Raw genomic sequence first — 20,226 nt, forward strand, 5'->3', positions numbered from 1 at the left:
ATAAAAGGGAGACAACGCTGCCCTTACTTCCCAGGGGAGCTGGGAGAAGTTAATGGAGGGGTACAAGGACCCCTCCCCATTGCATGTCTGTGTGTGTGGGGTGATTACAGAAGAGATTACCTAAAAGGGGGGTGAGGGTCTCCTCCTATAAGGAATCCTCTTAGCCTCTTCCCCAGGCCCACCAGAGCATCCCATTGTCCTCTTTCAACACACCCAATAAGGGTATTGTCTTAAAAAAAAAAAACGACCCCCCCGACCCCAACCAAAAAAGTTTGGCTGGGACTTTCTTTCACCCCTCCCCCCCAGGGCCAACCCTGGTGGGCTTGATCCGCCCGTTTCATCCAAAAGAGCCATCTTCTTCACCAGTCAGTCTGGATCCACTTCTCCTCCCCCTGCTGCCTAGGAAGCATCTCAGAGCCTAGAAAAGCTCTGGCCAGCAAGGGCACGGCCACGCAGCTGCCCCCATCCCTTTCTCTCCCGGCGGCCTCCAGATCAGCGATAGGTTGGGACCAGGCGGTGTCATGCAGAGAACCCAACCAGCACCCACACGGCGACGGAGGCAAAAGACACAAGGGTAAACAGGACTGCAATCTTTATTTTGAGAAAAAGATAAATCAGATTCAGAAAGTGCCCATCCCGCACCCAGCCCCTGTCCCACCTTTCCATGCGGCTGGGCAAGCCAGGGCCGGCCAGCCCGACCCTCACCCAGCCCGTCCCACCACCCCCTCGCACGCAGCACCCGGCGGCTGGGCAAGCCAGGGCCGGCCAGCCCGACCCTCACCCAGCCCGTCCCACCACCCCCTCGCACGCAGCACCCGGTGGCTGGGCAAGCCAGGGACGGCCAGCCCGACCCTCACCCAGCCCGTCCCACCACCCCCTCGCACGCAGCACCCGGTGGCTGGGCAAGCCCGGGCCGGCCAGCCCGACCCTCACCCAGCCCCTGTCCCACCACCCCCTCGCACGCAGCACCCGGCGGCTGGGCAAGCCAGGGCCGGCCAGCCCGACCCTCACCCAGCCCATCCCACCACCCCCTCGCACGCAGCACCCGGCGGCTGGGCAAGCCAGGGCCGGCCAGCCCGACCCTCACACAGCCCGTCCCACCACCCCCTCGCACGCAGCACCCGGCGGCTGGGCAAGCCAGGGCCGGCCAGCCCGACCCTCACCCAGCCCGTCCCACCACCCCCTCGCACGCAGCACCCGGTGGCTGGGCAAGCCCGGGCCGGCCAGCCCCTCAGAGCGAGCCGGATGGACTGGGGCAGTCAGGGGAGAGAGAGGCAAAAAGAGGCTGACAGCACAAAGCTGATCGTTTTCAAGGAAGGAGGATAAGAAAAGTTTGCCCTACCGAGGTGCCGCAGAGCCAGACACATTGCGACCCCTTTCCAGAGTCAAATCCTGTTACAACTGACGGCAACAGTACATCGGCTCCAATGGGGCAGGAGAGACCCAATCAAGTGAAGTCAACGGGGCCCTTCCGTCCCACTCTGGGCATCGCAACGCCATTGGTTAGAGCAGAGCCGAGGCCGCTAGAGAAGGATGGATTAGAGGAGGATTCCCCCGGCTGTGGCCTTTGCGGGATGATACCAGGTAGTAAGAAAAACCACACCAGGAGACACCAGCAATCAAATCACATTATTTCAGTGTACACAGAACCACCTTAGGTTGCCTGCTCCCAGCTCCTCCGCTCCACAGGTTTAAACCAATTACAAAACCAGAGTGGAATTAGCAGCAGTTCAGGGCCAAAACCCGCAAGCGATTGTAAAACAAGGAGGGGGGTGTCTTCATTTAAAAGTTTGCCTGCAAAAGGCAAGGAGGGGGGGGAAATGGGGTTCTTAGAGAGAAGAAAAGAGGACACACCCAGCTTTCAAGCAACACTCGGGGGTTCAGAACGGTCACTGCACACCACCAGGACAGGAGCAGCCCCCCCCCCCCCCACTTCTCGGAGACCCAGCGGCAGAGACAGTGCGGTCGCGTGATCTCATGTTACTAGGGGGTCCTTTTGGGTTTTGGCGAAGTCCGCTCCAGAGCATTCGCTACGGCACAGCAAAAGGAGCCGTTAGCACTTGCGGTACATACGCTGGGTCAATTGTGTGCGCGCGCATTTCCTTAAGAGTTGGCAAAAATCCCCCATCACCTGTGCTTGGCCTTCCGCATTTCACCCAGTGAGGTACTGCTGTATATTTTGAGGGTGAAAAGCGAAGCACCACAAGCCATCATAACCCTGCCAAAGTCAACTGGCCGAGGGAGAACCGACAGGAACAATGCGACGCCCCAACATCTGCTTAGTGGGAAACCCCTCGCTTGCAGCAATCCCAAAGGCAGACCCCAGGCGCCTTCCTGTTTCAAAACCTCATCCCTACGCTCGAATAAATAAATAAGTTAATGTCGTGTTCTGCGCAGGAGCCTGCCTGGGGATTGGAGGCTCAGCTGGGGTGGGTTTCGATCCTCAGTACAGCCAAGCTGCTCCTAATGATCACTTGTTTTCACCACACGTGCCTTTAAAATCAGGCCTCTGACGCTCCTCCCCGCTACCCCGGTGCCACAAAATGTGGATGGCCCCAGCCACTCAGCCAGGGAGCGTCTCAACGTACCTGGGAACCACGGCGGCGGAGAGGGGGATGCGTGGCAAACGGCAGGCCGGCGAAGAGAGCAGAATTTTCCACAAACAGCACAGGCAGCGGCAGCACGAACGCCCCGCGGGCTCGCCCCATTCGACCCTTGACCTTGCAGCCAAGACGGCCAGTTGTGAGCAATACGGACGCCAGATCCGCTACTTGCCAACTTGCATAGCATGGGCCAAACAGCTGGCACGGGCTCTGGACCAGACCTCAAGATTATTTAGGTGCCTAACTCCCACTGAAACCAATGGAAGTTAGGTACTCGGTCTTGGCCCCTATTCCTGCATGCCTGGGCTGCAACAAACCAATATCCTACAGGTCTCATTCCTGAGTCCCCAGCTCCCCTCATCCCAAATTATAGTGCATTGGCGCTCTGCTCACAGCCCTCTGCCTCCACGTCCGCCGTCAATAAACGCACTGTCTCGTTAGCTGTGGGGCTGGAACCCGGCCCGGGGAACTGAAGTGCTGAGGGTGCGATCCCATAGCGGGCAGAGGCTGGGGGGTGCCTGATCCAAGCATGGCCCTGCCAGTCCCCAACCTGGAACCAGACCTCAAACCAATTCAAAGAGAGCTCCCAGGGTGGGGCCTTTCCCAGCTTCTCCGCCCCGAGGAGCAGAGCAAGAGCTCACAAGTTACCCAGCTTGGAGAGCTGCTCCTGCAAATCTGATTGGCAGGAAGGGAAGAAAAAAAAAAATCATCGCTATATAGGCATCAACCACAGGACGGGGACCTACAGAACTCAGATCAAACTGGCACCAGGGGGCGTCGCTTGCTGGGCGGCTCCCAGCTGCCACTGGCTACAGCTGGGGTAATCTACAGGCTGGGATCGCTCATCCCACCCCGCCCTGTGGGACCTCAGCTAAGGCACAGGCAGTGGGGAGGGGAACCCCAAACCCTCCTCGTCCCTGAATTTCTGTCCTTTCCGTACCTTCAGTCAGGCTGACAGGGCTCAGGGCCGGAGGGGACAGCCGCCCCCCCCTCCCCCCGAGCACAGATCCCGGCCTCCCTGCGAGCGGCGCCCCATGGCTGCTTCTCAGAGCCAGCCCAACCCTGCTCAGCGCAGGGGGCCTGAGGGTGCCCGGTAGGGTGGGCGAGTGCCACCGGGAACCAGCAGCGATCACAGCAGGACGTGGCCCCCTCCGGCACACAGGAGCCTGCCGCCGACCTCTGCGGTGGAGTTGCTGGGCTCCCAGCCCCCTTGCTGCCGTCTTCCCTTTACGCTTTGGGCAGCAACCCATGGGGCCACGCACGGGCAGGGGCTGTTCTCCACACACCAGGGCAGCGCCCGCTCTGCAAGGCTCTTCTCCCGCCCCCCACCCCCGGCTCCCGTCTCTCCGCTCCGGCACCACGGCCAGCGGGAGGCTAATCCGTGCCACCACTGGCTGGCACGCAGGAGCTTGCACCGGGAAGTGTTGTGACATCAGTGGCCGGGCGGGGACACCTTGAACCCTGGTCTCCCATGTGGCGCCATCCACTGATCCACGTGGTGGTGGTGGTGGTGGTGGGGGGGGAAGAATTCCATTTAAAGAGACAGGCCACATTTCCCCCGATCCTTGTTTCTCCAGATGCCGTGAGTTGGGCCCAAGGCTCCGTCCCCTTCACCAGTGCCATCCCCAAACCTCTCTAGAGCTGGGCCGTACCATGTCCCTTCTCTGCCCCACACACCAGGCAGAGGACAGGGCGTTTCACCCAGCTTGGCTCAGACTCCTAGGGTACCTCCGGCCCGGGGCAGAGCCCGGCACAGGGCGAGCCAGCCACACAAAAGTTAATAAATAAAATCCGGCCCGAAGGCATCAGCACTTTCTGGGCTACAAAATTCCGTGTCACCCAGAGAGGGCCTTAAAGGAGCCAGTGCATTTAAAATGCCTCCTCCTACGGAGAACAGCAAAGTTAGTAGAGAGTCAGTGTTAAAAAGAGAGCCCGTGTGGGTGGGCGGGTGTCACATCCTACAGGGCAGCGCTGCAGGGTCCCAGAGCGACGGCAGCCAGTCCCCAGGCAGGGGCGGGGTCCTGTGCCCCGTTTGCCGTCCGGGGGGGCACATGCCCATCCTGGGGCGTAGCCGAGTCCCTATCCCACCCCCACTGGAAGTACCCAGCCTCCTCTCCTCTCTCTGTGCGGTGGTGCCGTGGAGACCGCTCCGGCTCACGTCTGCTCTGCTGCCGCCACCTGCCCGGCCACCTCCTCCTTGGCGGGGGGCTCCATGTAGATCGGGGTCACTGCGGAGGGCTTCTTCGACCTGCGAGGACCAGCCAGGAGCAGCAGGTCAGACACGGGAGCGCTTGAGGGGCTGCAAGTGGGATTCTCCCGCACTGGGTGCCGTCCCCGTGCCTGTAACCACGGGGAGCAGTTGGATTCTGCTCAAGAGTGGTATTTACGGGGTTAATACGGAGCCTTCGGCTCTAAGAGGTTGGAGGGGGTTTTCCCCGCTCCCCAGGCAGGGACCCACCAGGGTTTTCTTTGCGAGAGGACCCAGCTGTGGGTGCAGGAGGGGAGCCCGCTAGCCTGGCACTTTCATGGGGCGCTGCAGGGACCTTGCGCCCCCAGGGGGGCGTGGCCATACTCACGAGTAGGGGGAGGCGGGCACGCCCACCACCAGGACGTGGTTCTTCTTGCGGAAGAGACGCCACAAGCCTTTGTGGTTGCCGCGGACATCCAGGTCCCAGACGTGGAGGCACTAGGAGGGGAGCGGTGGACAGAGAGCTGAGGGCACGTACCGCGGCCCACCCTGCCGCGCGCCGCCTGCTGCTCTGGGCCTGCAGATCTGCTCGGCGGAGCAATGGAAACGCTGACCACGCCCAGGGCTCAGAGCGCTGCAAATCCCACGACTCCTCCCACGGCTGCTTGGGGAGAGCCGCACGCTCCCTCCCCTTCCCCTCAGCAGCCCGCAAGTATCCCCGGCTCCTGATGCGCGAGCCAGCCCGATTCACAGGTCAAGGGGAGCCTGCAGGGCTGAGGAGCAGAAAGCTGCCTCCTCCCGGGGACCTGACCACACGTGCTCTGGGATCTTTGGTGCACGGGGTGGGGTGTGGGACCTGCAGTCACGTGGAGACTGGGCAGGGAGTCACCTTGGCGAGTTGAGTCCAGGTGGTGAAGTCGGCTTCCTGCTCCATCCGGATGTACATCACATAGGTCTTGCCCTCGGTGTCGGGCAGGAAGGAGTCCTCGCATGGGTTCTTGCTGTGATCCAGAACCGCGGCTTCACTGAAATGGGGCACAGGGCTGGTGAGTGGGCAACCAAGGGCGTCCACCTACCCCCTGGCATGCGATACACATGGGGTCCCAGCCGATGCCGGCCTGCCGGAGGGAAGGCTTGGACCCCCTTATGACCATCCATCCCTCATAAGAACGGCCCTACTGGGTCAGACCAAGGGTCCATCTAGCTCAGTATCCTGTCTTCCGACAGTGGCCCGTGCCAGGTGCCCCCGAGGGAATGTCCCTCCAAGAGGATGGCATTAGCTATACCCCTGTGAATCCCAAAGCACTGGCAGGCCCTGTTACAGCCCTCATCTTCCAGGCCATGGGACGCAGAACACTTACGCCAGGAGCCGGTGAATTTCAATCTCGTAGGCGTCCTTCTTTAGGCTGCATGGGAAAGACACAGAGCGTCAAGGGCCAGCGCATGAGGAGGGAGGTTCGGGGAGATGGGCCACGCACGGATGGCAACACACTTCCTCTCCCAGCCAGGTCCAACGTCCCCGAAGTCAGAACAGGGGAGAAGAGTGAGTGCCGGTGGCGTGGTTCCCGCACCAAGCGTTCAGCCCCCTGGCGCAAGTGACATATGCTAGTGGGCGTCTGATCCAATGCACCTTGTCTCATCCCCCTAATCAATCAATCACGCTTTCTGCTCGGGAGGATGGAAAGCTCCTGGAACAGCTGTGGGGCACGTCCGTTCAGAACAGGGCGGGCCTGGCAGAGCTACGTGCAGCGGAGGGGAAGGGGGAGCTCGGCGCTGCGGCAGGGTGGGTTGGAATTACGAGGTACAAGAGACAGAGCCCTTCGCAGTGGGCTGGCACTCACCTCTCCACGTTCCTGAGCTGCACGTTCGGGACGGTGTTGAATTTGTGCTTCTTGAAATAGGCTTCCTGGGAACCAAGCGCAGAAAGGGACTTGTCAGAGGATCACTGCTCATCTAGCACGCCGAGTCCGTCCTTCGGAGCCACAGCAACGCTCTGGCTTGTGCACCTTCCCTGGCTGATGTACCTAGCGAGCCCAGTGAGGCCACAGGGTGCGCGCAGAGGTCAGCTAACAACCCCCGGCAATGCCCAGCAGGCAGCCTCTGCACCTCGGAGCAGGGAGGGGAGCCTGTCTACCGGCCCGCCCCCCCTCGGCCTCACTCACGTGGAAGTAGCCGTTCATGTTGAGCCCCACGATGCCGAAGTGGTACGAGCGCGAGACGTCAGGGATGATGCATTCCCGGCCTTTCCGCTGCTCCGGCATCCGCATCCACATGTCCCAGTCCCACAGCTGGAGAGGGGAGAGGATGCTGCTTTAGAAGGGGAATCTGGCTCCTGCACTGGGCGCCTGTCGCGGATCACGCTGTTCCTTAAAAGAGCCCCTTAACCCCTGGAGATGGAAATACCTCTGTGCCAAAGCCTCCTTCCCCGGACCTCCACGCCTCCAGGCGTGTGCACGCACGTTCGGTTGGTTATTGCAGGTTGCTCGTGGAGACCGGATGCTGCACGCAGGCAGCCATTTGTTATGGCCAGAGCCCAAGCAGCACCCCCCGCCACCCCTGGTGTTTGTTATTGTAAGGCTTCTCAGCCAGATCGCTGGCACCGATGCACAGAGCACTGGCTTGACTCAGGCTCTGCGGCCAGCGGGGTTGATAACCCCTCAGATCCGGGGGCTTGGAATGTGGACGCCGCCCCTGTATCTAAAATGCGAAGAGCAACATGCATCCCTTGCGGGCGCCCACAGCCTGGATGCTTCAAGGCAGTTCCTCCACTGGCTGCCCACCGAGCCTCACAGCTCCCCCCTCCCCCCATGCCCGCAGCAACAGCTGTGCCAGGGCTCCTACCAGGGAGAGCAGGGGGCACTCACCTTCTCGGGGGTTGGCCATTTCGGCTCCAGTTCGTCCTTGTAGAGGCTTTTGCTCAGCACCCAGCCCAGGCCGGGCATGGTCTCGACGCGGTACAGGAGCGAGGGGTCCTCGGCCGTGTGCTCGTAGCCCTGGGGAGCCAGAGGGCAGCGTTCAGCGCACCCTCACCGGGACGCCGAAAGGGGCCACGGGGACGCCGGGAGCGCAGGTACGCCAGGAGGAGGCGCTATTCCCAGCGCAGAAGGGCCCGTGCTTCCCCCTTCCCTTGGGCGGGGGCTTCCTCACCAGCCTCTGGAAGGGATCAACACCTGCCTGCCCCACTCGCCCTCCCCACTTCACATACATCCCCGCCTCCTGCTCATCACATTTGGCTTCCCCTCCCCCGCCCTCTCCTTCTCTTTCTCTTTCCCCTTTCTCCTCCTCCGTTCACCCCCAGGAACCTCCCACCAGTCCCAGTTCTGCACCTCTTCCTGCTACTCCAAGGCCTCACTCAGAGGGGCCGGGATGCTAAACGTGGGAGGAGCAAGCCCCACCGAATGGTGCACAGGGTGGGTGGAGTCAAGGGACAGGTCCCCAGTCAAGCATGGATTTGGGGGGTAGAGGGGAGGGGCGGGGAAGGTTGTAACACTGGAGCAGAGCACAGCTCCATACTGAGTTCTGCGGGGTAAATTCCAGGCACCTCAGTATCTCGGGGGGCAGCCTGGGTGAGCTGAGAGGGTCTTCTCCAGCAGCGCATGCAGCCAGGCGCACACTGGCCCTGGGCCCCCTTTGGAGAGGGCCCCAAGCCGAGCGGCGTTGCAGCCTGGCGCCTGGGCGGAGGGGAGGGTGGGTCGCAGCCCCACTCCGGTTTGGCCCCTCTGCAACTCCATCTCCCTCTGTGGAGGGATGGATGGACGGACCAAACCCTCAGGGGCCAGGTCGTAACGCCGGGGGCGGGCGCAGGATGGTCAGCGGGGGTTGAGCGTGGCGCAGACTCGGCGCTGGGGCCAGCGGCTGCAGCGGGGCCGCCTGGGATCTCCCCAGCTCACGTGGTACACGCCTCTGTACCGCGTGAAGAATTTCTGGGGCCCCCACAGCTGCCTTCGCAGAGGGAAGCGCGTGCTGCGAACAGAGCCGGAGGCGGCAACCCCTGCCGGGCGGGCAGGAGGAACCAGCGCCTGGAGGAGACGGAGCATAGGGACGCTGGACTGCATCGGGGCGGGTCTTGCTGTGGGGTTACAGAGAGAAGTGAGGCTCCATGAGCCTACCTGATCGTTCCAAGCCGAGATGCAGTACAGGCTGTCGTCCTCCTCCAGTAAATAGATCGACTGGCTCAGGAAGCTAGAAACGAGGCAGATTACAGACAGGACTGGCTGTGCCTCCGGGTGCCTGGCTTGCCCTGGAAAAGGATGCTCCCCCACCCACTGCTACAGGACACAGCACCTCAATCCTAAGTAAGCTCCTCCGTTATCTCCTCTGCCCAGCTGGAGGATGGAGACGCCTAGGAACCCCCCCAGTGTGCCCATCCGTCCTGGAGGCTCTTTGCTCAGACCCACTAGGCAGGCAGCTCCCACCCTCACAGCCACAGAGGATGCTGGGGAGAAATTAAGGCAGGGGACGGAGGAGAGGGACAGCTGCCAGCCTCGGCGCAGGGCTAAATGTGGGTCAGGTGGGGCCAGAGGATGCTCAAAGCATTGTGCCACCTGCGGGAAGTCACTTAAAGTAGCCTGACACCCAGCAATCAGGGCTCAGCAAAGGAGCTCAAACGACAGTGGGCCAGATCCTCCGCTGATGTAAATCAGTGTAGCCTTGCTGACTCCAATGGAGCTACAACCGCTTACATCAGCGGAGAATCTGGCCCAAGTTATTGCTAGTCCCTGTAGTAAACCTTGAAAGGTCATCGAGTCCAGGCCCCTGCCTTCACTAGCAGGACCAAGTACTGATTTTTGCCCCAGATCCCTAAGTGGCCCCCTCAAGGATTGAACTCACAACCCTGGGTTTAGCAGGCCAATGCTCAAACCACTGAGCTATCCCTCCCCTGGGATAATTCCTCTGCCGGCACCTGCCCTCCATGGCTCCCAGAACCAGCCTCAAGTGCTCATATATTAAGCTTCCGGGCCCTGCTGTGAGGTAGGTACTGCAAGTACCGAGCCCATTTTACAGATGGGCAAAACAGAGGCATGACAAGTTCCAGTGATGTCCCCCCCTCAACTCTCAGTAAGTCAACAGAAGAGCAAGGAGTTCTAGCGGCACTGAGCCCTCACCATCCAGGAAGCTGCCTAGCAGCAAAAAAAACAGGGAGGAATGGAGGCTCTGACACAGGCCCTCTTTGTAATCGGAGTTTGGTTGTGGATAACGGGGTCACTCCCATCCCTGCATCAGCAGGATGCTCCCACGTCTCCCGGGACTGTCCTGCAGACCGTGGTACACCAGTAGAGTGAAGAGCCACTGGTTTCTGGTCTGGCAAGACAGAGACGTGGCTGGGCCTCCTAGGCGACAAGGGAAGCTGCAGGGCCGAGCAGAGGGCCCGATGTCAGCACATTACGAGCCTCACCTGAAGAAGTCGATGGAGATGTCCAAGTCTTCTTCCAGCACCACAGCAAACTTGGCATCCTGGGAGTGAAACAAGAGATGTCAGCAGGACAAAGCGGACTATTCATTCAAGCAGTGGAAACCCCTGGTTTTGACAAAGCCCTGGCTGGGATGATTTAGTTGGGGTTGGTCCTGCTTTGAGCAGGGGGTTGGACTAGATGACCTCGTGAGGTCCCTTCCAACCCTGAGAGTCTATGATTCTATGACTAAGGACACACCAGAGACATCTCACGGCATCCCCTTGTCTATGCTATCCTCAGCACTCGGCCCCAACAAGCCTCGTCGACGTTATTCGCACCAGGCCCGTCTTGACTCAAACCCAATGTGGTGGTGCTTGACCACGGATGCTACCTCAGAGGCAGCCATTTTGCTTCCCAGAGGGCTTCATTTCGCAGCCATCGCTCCTGTGACATGGGCATAAGGGAAGCGCGATCAGTGACACCCGGGAATTCGGCGTTCCCAGAGCCAGCAGAAAGGCACCCAAGCTGCTGCCCTGAGCGTGTTTCCCTCCTTCTCCCCTGCCACGCTCCTGGGTGCTGCGCCACGATGAGCATTTCTGCTCCTGTCAGCAGGCACCGTGATGCGCAAGTGCCCAGCCCGTCCCCCAAGCGGGTCTCCAGGCACTCGTACAGGGAGCGGAACTGCCCGGCGCTGAGAGAAGAGCTGGTCGAGAGGTGGGGAGGAGGGGCTTGCTCACCGGGTGCAGGTTGAAGGTGGCAGTCAGACTGGCTTTGTAGTGCTGCGGGAAGAGACACGGGCGTTAGCAAACACTGCCGCCGAGGTTTCTATCCCTGCCAGACACCGATGAATGGTCACTATTGGCGGGCGCCACTAGGGGAGTGTGTAAGAGTCTACTACTGCTGCCAGGTCCGTGACCCACCCTTTCAGTCAAGCAGTGGAAACCAGGGCCGCCCAGAGGATTCAGGGGTCTGGGGCAAAGCAGGGGAGTGGACATAAAAAAGGCTCCACCCGCTGCAGCCCTTGTACTCACCGGGCGGCGCTCCGAGTCTTTGGCAGTGGCGGGTCCTTCACTCGCTCCATGGCAGGACTGAAGGACCTGCCGCCGAAGAGCCGGAGCGAGTGAAGGGCCCGCCGCTGACGTGCCGCCGAAGACCCGGATCACCGCTGGGTGAGTAAAAATTAAAAAGACGCCTCCAGCCAGGGAGGGGACTATTGGCCGGGGCCCCCGCGGGGCCAGGGGCCTATTGCCCCACTTGCCCCCTCCCCAGGCAGCTCTGGTGGAAACTCCTGCGTTTATTGCTCTAGATCACGAGCCTGCGGTTACCGTTAAAGTGCGGCTTGCGGAGCCCCCACCCCATTCTCCACCTACCAGACTTGGCGGGGAGCTCAGGACCCCTGCCTTGCAGCAGGGTGGTAGGGTAGGGGCTTCTGCCCAGTGGGGAGGGGGTCTCGGAGCTTCTGCCCCGCAGGGGTTTGGGGCTTCCGCAGGGCTGAAGCCCCGAACACCGGCTCTCGAACTTCTGAAGATTGTCATATGTGGCTCAGAGGGTCAGTAAGTTTGCCACACACCCCCCTCCCCACACCCCACCACTCTAGGTCCTGGATTCAAGCCCCCACCACCAGTCCATGTGGGGCACACAGTGCACCAGGAAAAGGTGGGAGAATTTCCCTAAGTGGGGCCAGAGGGGCAAGTAGGAAGGGGCCCTCACCTGGGACACTCGGGCATTTTTAATGCTGATGGGCGTGTGCTGGATCCCTTTCAGGCCAAACAACTCCACCACGTCCATTGGCTCCTGGAAGAGAGAGACACGAGACTCACTCGCCGCACAGGCCCCAGGTCTGTCTACACCGCTACGCTCAGTCCCTTCTCTAGTGCGCATGGTTGGCAAGCCAGGAAACGGGGCATCTGACGCTTCAGGCAAGACTGGGAAACACCCCATAATGGGCCTAGCTGCGCAGTGCTGCGCCATGGTGACCTACAGAAACATGCTGCCTGACCTCTGGATAATCAGCTCGTGCCCTGAAGCATGAGCATTGATAACCCCTGTAATGGTTAACCCAGCTTGTTTAACTGAAGCTGCACATTAGATCTGCTGACTCATGCAGGCGTCTAATCCTGCTTTATGTGCCTACAGCACTGTATAGAATGCGGGGGGGTGGGAAGCGCATTCCATGGGTACATGCAACAGCTGTGTTTTATACACGTACAAGAGAGAGGGAAGCTTCCTTTACCATCCAGCACGAAACAAGGTCACCTCCCTAGATAAGCAGTAATCCCATTAGAGCGCCCCTTCATTATCCCAGGCTCTGTGCATCCAGAGTGCAGCCTCCCCTCTCCCCCACCTGCAGATCCCTATTGCAACCGGGGAAGGGAACTTGGATTGTATCAAGCACCAAGGGTTTATCCTCTCCCAGACACCCCAATAAAATGACAGCACAGCAGTCAGCATCTCCTGTGCCACTCGTGAAAACAGGCCCCAGCATCTATGTTGCTCCCTCATAGGCCAGGGATCTTGCTTCTGCTGCCATGGCAACGGGATGCAGCTATCATTAGCTGCTCTCACTTACAGAGCATTGGGCACTGTGGCAAGTGTCTAAAAGAAGAGGATTCTCCTCCCCCCTTCCCCCCAACCCCCCCCCACTATGGCTTAATTCACGTTCTTCCTCACAAAGAAACAGCTCCGTTCATCTCACTCCATCATCCCCTGGCACGAAGTGGAGTGACATTTTATATAGCACGGCGAGAGGCGCTGTACGAACAGGAGAGACGGAAACACTGGGTCTGGTGGAGGGGGAAAAACCAATAGCCAGCCCTACCCCGCAGTACATGCCAGACCCCGTAATGGTGTCTGCAATCAATGCCCACTAGACACAGCATGTCCTGAGCCCCTTGGACTGCTGGCCAGTGCCAGCCTGGGAATTGGGAGATCTGGGTTCTGCTCCAGGCTCAGTCAGTGTGTGAACTCGGGCGCCCCCCTGCCCTGCCAAACCACGGGGACATAACGCAAAGCGGAGTCACCGGCAAAGCACTTGGAGACCTAAAGTGATGAGAAGTTCCACACCAGCATTCAGCATCTGGTTCTGTCCACGGCGAGGCCTCAGCTTACAGACTGGGGGAGAAGATGAGGTTTACGGGGAAAGGCCAACCGAAGGCAGGTTGTTTTAAGGGGCTCTGACCACTCCCACCCCCGCCCCATGCCAGGACTATGCAGTGTGACGGCTTGAAAAGTCACACCCAGCTGCAAGTCAGAGAGTCGTCTTGAGACAGATTTGCGGGGCACGGGGTGGTGATGCTGTTCATTTTGGCTTAGTGGCGCATCAGGTCAAGCCTGGATTGGAAGGGGTCTGATGGGCACAGGGGTGCTTGGTGGGGAACAAGGAGCTGCACCCTATGTATGGGAATCTCGAGGTGCGGGGGAGCAGTTTCAGCACTCCAGACACGGAGGCCCGTGACTGAAAGCCATTGAGGCTGAATGGCTCTAATTTCCAGACAATGGAGCAGCCATCATGGGGGCTTCTCCTTATCTGGCCCGGCTGGACAAATGGAAGAAAATAGTTGGAGACAAATGGAAGATTTCACCCCTGGCCCTGTAAGAAAGCCCTTCAGGTGTGTCTATTGTGCATTGTGAACTGGGTCTGTGGGACCTGGGCTAGTGCTGCCAAGCCCATGCTTGAGGGGCCTCACTGCATTGTAACCCTGGGTTTACAATCACTGCAACCAGGGCTCCCAGCCACGTTAACGTGTCCATACTGCGCTACCCAGCCCTTCTGTCGCAGGTCTGCAGCTTGACCTAAGATCACGCTGCAAAACATCAGGGTTCAGCCCCAAATCTCCGAGGGACGGGGGCTCTGACCCACCCCCTCAGCAGGTTTCTAGGCCCCAGGTCCTGTGTGTGGACAGAAGTGAGTCAGTCTAGGCTCAGTGGGCAGCACAGAAGTGCCTTGATAAGTGGGGTCTGGCTCATGCAGGGAGCGGATTTTGAGAAAGGGGTTTCCCTGGGGAGGGAATCACTCTCCAGAAGGCAAATGGAGACCAGGCTGGCTCCTAAGAACTCTTGGGCTTGCCAGGAGAATGCGTTGGGTTCGTTCTGTTCCTCTAACCAGCGGGAAGCTTGTCTAACTGAGCTCGTGGTGAAGCCTAAGTTCAGACAGGTCTAGACAAGTGTGGTAGCTGGTGGCTGTTTTGAAGTCACTGTCTCTAACACTTCGCTCCATCTGCTAAATAAACCCACTTGATTTCAGAAGGACGCTCGTGTCCGCCTAGCGCCAGATCTCAGAGGGAAGGAGCACGAAGGAACAGTCAGGCCTGGGAATAAGTGGAGCTGGGTGACTAACTGATCCTGTGGGTCACTGGCTGTTCAAAACCCAACCAAAAAAGAGTCCGTTTGGGCTGATCCAACTCTGAACTTTTTCAGAGTTTCCAGGGAAGCAGAAAGGAGTTGGCAATAAGTTTGAATCAAACAAAAAAGTGTTAGTTTTCAGGCATTTTTAAAGGGTTACATTACTGGGGAGGTGACCCAGGTACGAATTCCCCCTCCGGAACAGGGATTTGAACCCAGAGCTCCCCTCTTCCAGGTGAGTGTTCAAACCAAGAAGCTATCAGCTACCCGGAGGTAGGGCTCTTAAATTCTAATGAAACTCTTCCGCTGCGTACAAATAACTACACAGTGGAGCAAGGACTGAGCCTAGGTCTTCCACTTCTCAGGCGAGTGCCCACCCACTGGGCTAAACATTACAGGGGGAGGACTGCCCCACTGCCACCTCCTCCTCCATGGATAGGCCCTCGCGACTCTACTCTGAGCCAAGGCTTTGGGCTGAAACTTGTTCAGTGAGTTCACGTCAAATTCGACCCAAGGTCGTGAATAGTTCCACATCCAATGACGCTTGCGTTCGTCAGCGAATAAAGGATTCATCCAAAAAGTTTCGCTCTCATATAAGGTGGGGTGTCGTACCCTGATCTCGGTCAAAGAGTGGGAGAACAGTGAAATTCTACCCCAGGACAGGAAAGGACGAGGCCTAACCCCTGGGGCGGGGGGGGCTCGCAGAGGGACCAGAAAGGGGACAGAGGTGCAAGCTGCCCCATAGCTGTGACAAGATCCCATGGCCGCTCTCCATGTAAAAAACAGACTGGCCACGGCGAAGTCCCTAATAGAATCTCTGGCTCTTCTCACAGCTCGGAAACAGGGAGAAAGATCTTCCTGTTAGAGGGCGCGCTGGGTTCTCATTCATGGCCCGAAGCTCTGCGACCATTGGGGGCACCCCCCCGTCAGTCCACCTCTGAGCAGCCCCTCCCCCCGGACACCTAACAGCACCATTCAGTTTGTTTATTTCAGCAGGAGTGGGAGGGGGCTGCAGACAGACCTCGATCAGAACGTGGACTCCAGAGGGCACCTGACACCTCTTGCCCCCTCTGTTCTAGCCCCACAGCTTCCGGGCATTTTAAAGATGCAGCAAATAACGTATCAGGAGCCCCAGTCACGGACTAGGACCCTGCTGAGGTAGGTACTGTACAAAACCCGGAACAAGTACATGGCCCCTTCCCCAGAGAGCTTCCGAGCTAAGCCTGAGACAAGAGACAACAGCCAACGTGACACGCAAACGCTCGGCACACCAGCAGCCTAACCGCCGTCAAAACGAAGATGCCCAGCGGGAAACAGACCTGCGAAATTGCTCCGTCTCAATGAGCCAAGCAGGGGGAGATCTTACCTCATAATACCCATCAATAAAGACTGTGATCATCTGGGGGTTGACCCCTTGAGCCGACAGCAAGGACCGCAGCATCCTGGGGGCCAGGAGAGGAGAGAGTGGGAACGTGTTTGCTTGAAAGTCTGGAGTCTCTTTAACAGATGACTGAACGCCAGGGCCACGGGGAGAGGGGACGCCGTGCAAGAGCCTCGCACAAGCGTCTTCTCTCAGACGGAGGGGGAAGTGGGCCCTCCCAGATCCCAGGGTCAGGCCCCTGCTCTCTTTCCTGGGAGCGTCCAGCCCTCCTCCTGCGGAAGGTGCCGGATGAGAGACGGTCACCTGGCGACACCCTGAGCCAGTGATGAAACTTGGGCAACAGAAGCAGGAGACGGTTCAACACGCAAGTAAGGCCTAGATCCCTTTGGGGGAGGGGGGCTAGGTCCTTGCAAACCCAGACGTTGCCCCCTACTCCCTTCCCATGGCTAAGCCGAGAGGGGAACGCCTATCACCACTCAGAGCTGGCCAGCAGAGATGGAGAAAAATCCCTTGAGGGCTACACAACACACTAACCTGCCCACAGGACAAAGCCACCCACCCGTGGGGCATTCTGAGCCCCATCGCTGCCTGCTCCCACGGGGCTTTGTGGCTGAGTTACTCCAGAGTTGGCCACTGGGAAGACGCCCCAGAAGCATTCTGGGAAAGCAAAGGAGACTGGCAGGAGACGCCTCCCGCTAATGACATCAGAGAGCTGGCTCCCCAAGAGGAACAGGGGTGCTCGCATAGCCAGGACTGAGAAGCAGAGCTGTTCCCAGTGCTCCATCCGCACTAGCTGGGGATGGAGTGATCTAACCGGGCTTCCCCAGCTTGGCTTTCTATGGGCCCTGCAACCGAGATCCAGTGCTTTCCCCAGGACATCCCTCCACGGGCCACGCAGCATCCCACCCAGCACTCACCTGTACAGGTAGTTGGGTCTGTTCCCTGCAATGACAGCCACAGGCACATTCAAGACTTTATTGTCCTTGAGCTGGAAAAGAAAATGTTTGTGAGAAGGGCCTTGGGAAGCCACTAGGGGCCACCCGCCCACCCCCAGGCCATGAGGCGGGGACAGCCCTGAGAAGAGCCAGTGACATCTGCAAGGTTTAGGAGCCCTGCCCGCAGTCAGGGGATCTCCTGGGAGTCATTCCACCACCCAGCTTCCTTCCCTTTAGGGGCAGGGCTTTATTTCAAGAGAGGGGACAGCACTGTTCTCATCCCGCCTTGAAACGGAGCAGAGACCCTTTGCCTGCCAGGCGAACCCTGGCCTCATTCTGTCTCTCAGACACCTTCAGATGCCTCCTGCCCCACCACGGCAGGCTGGGATCCGGGCAGGGCTAGGCCCGGCCAGTACTTGGCTGGGGCACAGCTAAAGAAATCCTGGGGCTGCAGGGAAGAGTCACATGGTGATTATTAAGGTAAGGTTCTCTCTTTGGGACTGATCCAGGCCTCAGCCTGGCCTGAGAGGGATGCCAGGTGGCTGGAGATGCCAGCTGTCAGGTAAGAGAGACCACAGGAGTCCTGCCCGCCTGCTGCCATTTGGACCCGAGAGTACTTTTCGCTAGACCATCACAGAGCCCTGGACCAGAAGGGAGCGGCAGATCAGGAGGTCATCACAGGCCTCCCCACACCGAAGCATTACAGCTCTCAGGAGACTGGACGGCTGTGCACCACGGGCAGGGAATGGAAAAGCCGGAGGTGCCATGAATGCCCCATGCCCCTGCAATGGCAGGGAACGGATGTAGCGAGACAGACACCGGTGTGTATGAACCCTCGTGCCCTAGCTACACTCTGCTGCTCCACAGTCGTCCCTGGCCGCTGCAGAGCCACTGCAGCATCCTTCCCTTCCCGGGATTAGAGTTATGGCAGCCAGGTGCATTCTGGGAGGCTGTTAGAGGCGGCGTGCTGCGCAGAAGCAGACCCACGTGATTTTAGCTGGAGCCTTCTGGGCACCATCTATATTTAAGCTTCCTGCAGACGTTACGCCGGGTGAGGGCCACGCTCGGCTGGAGGCGAGGGTTTCCCACTCCCCTTCCTCCGCTCGGGCTTGGAAGGGGGGCTCTGGCCGCTGCGCACTCACGGGATCAGGGTTGAACTCGATGGGCGTGGGGTCTTTGCAGCTGCAGACGCTGCCGTAACCTTCCACCTTGGTGCAGAACCTCCGCCGCCGGCGGTTCAGTTCCGTGTCAGGCCAGCGGCACTCGGCATCTGTGGGAGAACGGGAGACCAGCCGAGTTCAGAGCACTGCTCGGGATGGGGAGGGGGCAGCTCATCCCTTTGTGCCGGGGAAAGGATCCCAGGGCACAGTCCTCCTGCCCCGCCACTTCACTGCCCCTGCCTGCAGCCTCAGCCGTCGTGCCATGGCTAATTACCTCTAGTGGCAGGAATTCAGTGGCCACCTGGGCCGAGCAGATGCCTTCGCCGGTGGGCAAACCCTACGTGGGCACAGAAGGCCCTGGCAGCTGGATCAGCACAGAAGGGATGTGAGCTCTCTCTGGACCATGTCATTCAGATGTCTTGCAACTTCTATTTTAAGACCCACCCTGGGCATTGACAAACAATCCCCTGGAAGCAGGGAAAGGAAACCCACTCCTTTATCTCCTTCCCTCCTGCTGGCAGAAGCACGCTGGTTTGTTATTGTAGGGTTGCTAACAAAATAAGGGTGAGCACCAGATTTACAATAAAACTCCATTTTAACTGCCAGTCCAGTATTAATGAGGGCAGCGGCTTTAAAAAAGGGAAGAAAAAAAAGAACCCCCCCCCCCCCCAAAAACAAGCAAAGCCACTGCTTCCTAGCCCCCAGAGATGGCCCTGTCAGAACAATGGGGGCAAAAGTCAGCCCCCCCCCCCCCCCCATCACCCTCCAGTGCAAATTCCTCGCCGAGGGGCTCGCACACCCTTCTGCCTCACCCTCCCAGAAGAATGCTGCCCCTGAGGTATGGGAGCAGAGTTCTTAGAGAGAGACCCCCAACTTCCCCATGCCCTCCAGAAGGTCACACAGTGCTGGCCTCCGATTACCTCCAGGCCACCGCTGAGCTCAGAGCTCCATTGCGCTAGGCGCTGTACAGCCACTGAGAGAGACAGCACCTGCCCCACAGAGCTTGCAAAGTGTGGGGCACAGAAAGGTCAGTGGACTTACACAGCATCAGTGGCAGAGCCAGGAATAGAATCCAGGTCTGAGCCAAGAGCCCTATCCACTAGGCTGCACTGCCCCCTCCCCCCAATCATTTCTCATCTCCATGGGGCCAGGTTTACAGCAGACTCCTGTTCCTCCGCCCCTCCCCGCCCACAACTGAAGAAGAGATCAGCCCCTGTTCCGAGAGGGGTTCTCCAGCTGCAGGCGCTGAGGCAGATCAGGGGTCTCGCCCCAGCGTCCGTCTCTCTCCCCCGGCTCCCACTTCTTATCCAGGTGAGGCTCTGCGATGGGTAGGGGGCGCCCACCCTCCCAGCTGCTCTCTGCCCCGGGCTGCAGGAGCCCCCCAGGGCCGGTGCAACCTATTAGGCAACCTAGGCAGTCGCCTAGGGCGCTAGGATTTGGGGGGGCGGCATTTTCTTCAGCGGCGACCGCATCTTCGGGGAGGAGATGGAACGGGGTGAGGGGGAGCTGCTGCACGGCAGGCAGGGGGAAGCTGCCGCAGGGCTCGGGGAGGGGGTGGAGTAGAGGTGAGCTGGGGTGGGGAGCTCCCGCACGGTTCCCCGGGGTGAGGGAAGCTGCCGCGGGGGGGGGGAGAGGGGGGCCTCAGGGCGGAGGCGGGGAGCTGCTGCAGGGGGGTGCGTCTCAGGGCTTGGGGAGGGCGCAAGGTGGAAGTTTCACTTAGGGCACGAAACATGCTTGCACCAGCCCTGGAGCGCCCCCCAGGCCTACCTTCCACGGAGGTCAGCTGGACTTCGGTTTTCAGCAAGACGGGGTCCCCCCACGTGGAGAGCGCCGGGGACTTGGAATGCTTCTCGCCGTACACCTCGCCTGAGGGGCGGACATGCAGTCAGAGCCGGGCTGCTGCCGAACGGCGCTCAGGTGCCCATCCCCCTGGCCGCTGTACAGAGCCAGCCAGAACCCACGTCATCACCGAGAGACCAGCTGGTACCTTCTGCCCTCCAATAATGGCAGGAGCTTGAGAAGGAGACATGCCTCCCTCCCCCCACACTCAACCTGCACCCAGGGCGCAGGCCGCCATGGCCAAGAGATGCCGAGGTATGAGCAGAGTTGACTTCACCTTGCAGGGATTACGCCCCCTGCCCCCACTCGCTGAGGGGACGCCATTTCCGTCGTTAGCCAGAGTCCATCCCTTCTGCCTCCACTCCCGCCCAGCCCCCGGGCCCGGC

At 59.7% G+C, this 20,226-nt stretch overlaps 1 protein-coding gene across 4 annotated transcripts in view; it reads right to left on the reverse strand.

Moving 5' to 3' along the window:
• Positions 1 to 1,112: 1,112 nt before the first annotated feature.
• Positions 1,113 to 20,226, reverse strand: part of POMGNT1 (protein O-linked mannose N-acetylglucosaminyltransferase 1 (beta 1,2-)) — a 31,777-nt gene continuing 12,663 nt past the window's right edge. For all 4 annotated transcript variants that reach the window (XM_045027602.1, XM_045027603.1, XM_045027605.1 and 1 more), the window contains 15 exons: positions 19,769 to 19,867; positions 17,984 to 18,111; positions 16,824 to 16,894; positions 15,892 to 15,967; positions 11,895 to 11,978; positions 10,922 to 10,963; positions 10,187 to 10,245; positions 8,901 to 8,973; positions 7,656 to 7,784; positions 6,954 to 7,079; positions 6,633 to 6,697; positions 6,153 to 6,197; positions 5,681 to 5,816; positions 5,180 to 5,289; positions 1,113 to 4,851 (listed from right to left, as the gene is read on the reverse strand). In XM_045027602.1, the coding sequence (XP_044883537.1) occupies positions 4,758 to 4,851; positions 5,180 to 5,289; positions 5,681 to 5,816; positions 6,153 to 6,197; positions 6,633 to 6,697; positions 6,954 to 7,079; positions 7,656 to 7,784; positions 8,901 to 8,973; positions 10,187 to 10,245; positions 10,922 to 10,963; positions 11,895 to 11,978; positions 15,892 to 15,967; positions 16,824 to 16,894; positions 17,984 to 18,111; positions 19,769 to 19,867 (1,337 nt within the window). In that variant the 3' untranslated portion in view covers positions 1,113 to 4,757. The remainder of the gene's footprint in view (positions 4,852 to 5,179; positions 5,290 to 5,680; positions 5,817 to 6,152; positions 6,198 to 6,632; positions 6,698 to 6,953; positions 7,080 to 7,655; positions 7,785 to 8,900; positions 8,974 to 10,186; positions 10,246 to 10,921; positions 10,964 to 11,894; positions 11,979 to 15,891; positions 15,968 to 16,823; positions 16,895 to 17,983; positions 18,112 to 19,768; positions 19,868 to 20,226) is intronic.

Source organism: Mauremys mutica, chromosome 8, assembly GCF_020497125.1.
Source record: "Mauremys mutica isolate MM-2020 ecotype Southern chromosome 8, ASM2049712v1, whole genome shotgun sequence".
NCBI lineage: Eukaryota > Metazoa > Chordata > Testudines > Geoemydidae > Mauremys > Mauremys mutica.